Source organism: Solanum dulcamara, chromosome 1 (assembly GCF_947179165.1).
Source record: "Solanum dulcamara chromosome 1, daSolDulc1.2, whole genome shotgun sequence".
Classification (NCBI taxonomy): Eukaryota; Viridiplantae; Streptophyta; class Magnoliopsida; order Solanales; family Solanaceae; genus Solanum; species Solanum dulcamara.
The window spans coordinates 13,763,365-13,766,691 of NC_077237.1; the positions used below are offsets into that span (position 1 = coordinate 13,763,365).

Genomic DNA, 3,327 nt, shown 5'->3' on the forward strand with positions numbered 1-3,327 from the left:
TCAGAAATTATGAACTCCTAACAACTCTTTTATTTCAAAATTTAAAAGAAAAAGAAAATCTATGATATTGACACCTGTTATTATAAAACACGTAGCATCTACTCTCTCTATTATTGGTGGTTTAACGTGGCCCACACTTTCTTCCACCGTCTATACAACCTCTAATAATTTTATGATATTTTGAGGAATAATAATAATAATAATAATAATAATAATAATAATAATAATAATAATAATTTCATGATATTTTGAAAAAGTCCAAATATGCCCTCCTACATGATATTTATCCTCGGTTAAACAATTTAGCTTACATATGATCTTATCGTCAAATATTTGGTGAAAATATATTCTCATTTTTAAATTATTCTTTCACTTATTATTTAATGATTGACGCTCAAGTACGCACTAACCTCCTTTTACTTAGAAAATGAAGGTCAATAGGCCATATTATGTGTTGTCTAACAGGGGGTCATCCTTGTCTTTTTGAACCTGTGTTAGAGAAAAGATGTAAAAATATTTTTTTAAAAACGCCTATAAAAGAAGGTAGGCAGGACTATGTAATGAAAAAAGAAAAGTATAGTAGAGAGAGCAGCAAGGCCTTTTGCTTTCTCCTTTTTTGTCCTTAAATTAATTAAGCCTTGTGTGTTGAGAAAGAATCCAATTAGGGAAGTTTCTTATAAACTCCCCATATTTCAAAACAAAATCCTCTTTAATTTCACAAGCAACTATAAATTTAACTCATAATTACGTACACCAATTTCATAATTCCTTTAAATTAATTAAAGAAAAATGGGTGTTGGAGGAACATTGGAGTACATATCAGATATGATGAGCATTGATAAGCCAAAGAAGAAGAAGAAGCAATTTAATACAGTGGAACTCAAAGTTAGAATGGATTGTGAAGGCTGTGAACTTAAAGTCAAAAATGCTCTTTCTTCTATGAGTGGTATGTATCTTAATTTCATTTGCATTTTTTCTCTTTAACATGAATAAAATATCTTACTTTAGTTAACTGCTTATACTTTCAAAAGATTTCATGCTATCAAAAATATGTTTGACAGCAAAAGTTGTTTATCTGACCACCTTTGCTAAAATGTAGCTCTGCCCCTGCTTAAAATATGAGAATTTAATTTATCTTTTATTGATTTTTGCACACGAGACACATATTCACAACTTCATCTACTTCAATATATGTGGTATATTTTTGTTTGATATGTCTGGAAAGGAATGTCATACTTCTTTATGTACTTAGAAAGAAGTTAAATTTAAACTTCTCAGTAAACTTTGATCAATATTTTAAATTATATTCTTTCAACATATTGACTTGAGAAGAATCACAATCCATAGTATTTTTTTGTATAGTTCTTAAATATCTTAATTTTAATTTTAAAATACTGAGTTAATCTAATTCAATTTATATTCAAAGATTAGTCAGACTGACTCTCAAAAAATAAAAATAAAAACACCACATAAATTGAATCAGAGAGAATATATGACTTATTTAAAATCACAAATTTATTTTATCAAAGCTGATATACATATATATATTTTTGTTAAATATTTAGGAGTGAAATCAGTGGAGATAAACAGGAAACAGCAGAAGGTGACAGTAACAGGATATGTGGAATCAAACAAGGTGTTAAAGAAGGCAAAGTCAACAGGGAAAAAGGCAGAGATATGGCCTTATGTCCCCTATAATTTGGTATCCCAACCATATGCTGCTCAAGCTTATGACAAAAAGGCGCCTCCTGGCTACGTCAGGAGGGTCGATCAGTACCCAACTACGGAAACTGTTGCGAGATTTGAGGACCCTTCCTATGTCAACATGTTTAGTGATGACAATCCTAATGCTTGTTCCATCATGTAATTTACCAGTAATATTTTGAAGAGAAAGCTAATGAAAGTTGGCATGAGAAAAACAAATGTAGAAATTTGGACAATTTCTTTTACTTTGGGATGGTTCTTGAGCCCAAAGTCTATCAAAAATAGTTTATCTACCTCGTACAAATTGAGGATAAAGTTTACATATATTTTTTTCTCTTCAAATTCCACTTATGAAATCACATTGAATATGTTATTGTCGTTCGAGCCCCGGGTGGGGACAGAGTTGAAAGGTTAATTATTGTATTTTAAGTTTTGCATGACTTTTTTGGAAGTGATTTAGCAGTATTCAGAATTTGTCAATTTTGAAAAGGGTTGTAGTAAACCTGTTGTAATTGAATACTACTTGAATGTTCTCTTTTGTTTCTTTTTTCTTTTAAATTTATAGCTAAATTTCTATAATTAAAATTGTGATCGATCTATTAGATTATCTAAAAATCTAGTTATATGTGATTGTTCATAAAAAAATGACATTAATAACTTGAATAAAAAGACAAGCTGCTACAACAACAAATTAAGATACATCAATAATGTAAATTATTTTTAGGAAAATTTACAGACATCTCCACTAGTTTAGGAGTTAATTACTTAAATAAATTCTAGTTTGCAATATTAAGAATCTTACTAGATTTTGGTGCGTCTAGATACATCCAAATATATACATGTAACTCGGGATACATGAGGTCAAAATTATGTGTAATTTATTCTAGATACATTGTATCCAAATGAATTTGCATGTATCTTGGATACATAGACAAATATCGCTCGCCTCCCTCCATCTCGCTCGCTACGCTCCTATATATCTAGTATCTCATATACATATGAATCACACCAGATACATACAAATACATGTATCTAGTATGATTTGCATGTATCTGAAATATATGACTATATCGATCTCCTCTCTCCCCGTTTTTAGTGTATCTGATAGCAAAAATATATGTATTTAGGTATATCTTTCTCAATATATGGTATGAAACTCTTAACTAGTGGTAAAATACGTAATTATGTGAAAGTATAGATAAAATTAGTGTATAGGTAACGACCTGTCCCCATTGTTAGGAATAGGCCAATGGAGAAGGATTTCGAGCCAAAAAACTTCGGATAGTAACTTCAAAAAAATTTAGTCTAGGCCAGACTTGGACGAATTCTGAGTCAGGTGAGGTCTAGGATGATCATGTGAATAGTCGGAGATAGAATATATAATTTATTTGGATAAGCTGATAGCCAAGGAGATACGGAGCATTTACGGCTTCGCAAAATCGCATTCAGGCGAGTTAAACTCCCGAAGTAGAATTTAGCGTGAAGGGTATGTTTTAATACCTCTTGAAAAGAGGGTATGTTGTGAAATGGGGGCTTGGAGTTCAAACTCCGAGATCTCTGTTTCCAAGCAACCCGCCAGAGCGGGACAATCGCGAGACTTAAATCGGGAAAAACCCTAGAACG

General features: G+C 31.3%; 1 protein-coding gene across 1 annotated transcript; it reads left to right on the forward strand.

Annotated features, from left to right (window-relative positions):
• Positions 1-569: 569 nt before the first annotated feature.
• On the forward strand, positions 570-2,243 carry LOC129887341 (heavy metal-associated isoprenylated plant protein 23). Its single transcript, XM_055962406.1, has 2 exons — positions 570-946; positions 1,566-2,243. Exons 1-2 carry the CDS (start codon positions 790-792, stop codon positions 1,865-1,867), a joined length of 459 nt encoding a protein of 152 aa, XP_055818381.1. The 5' UTR covers positions 570-789; the 3' UTR covers positions 1,868-2,243.
• The last annotated feature ends 1,084 nt before the right edge of the window (positions 2,244-3,327 follow it).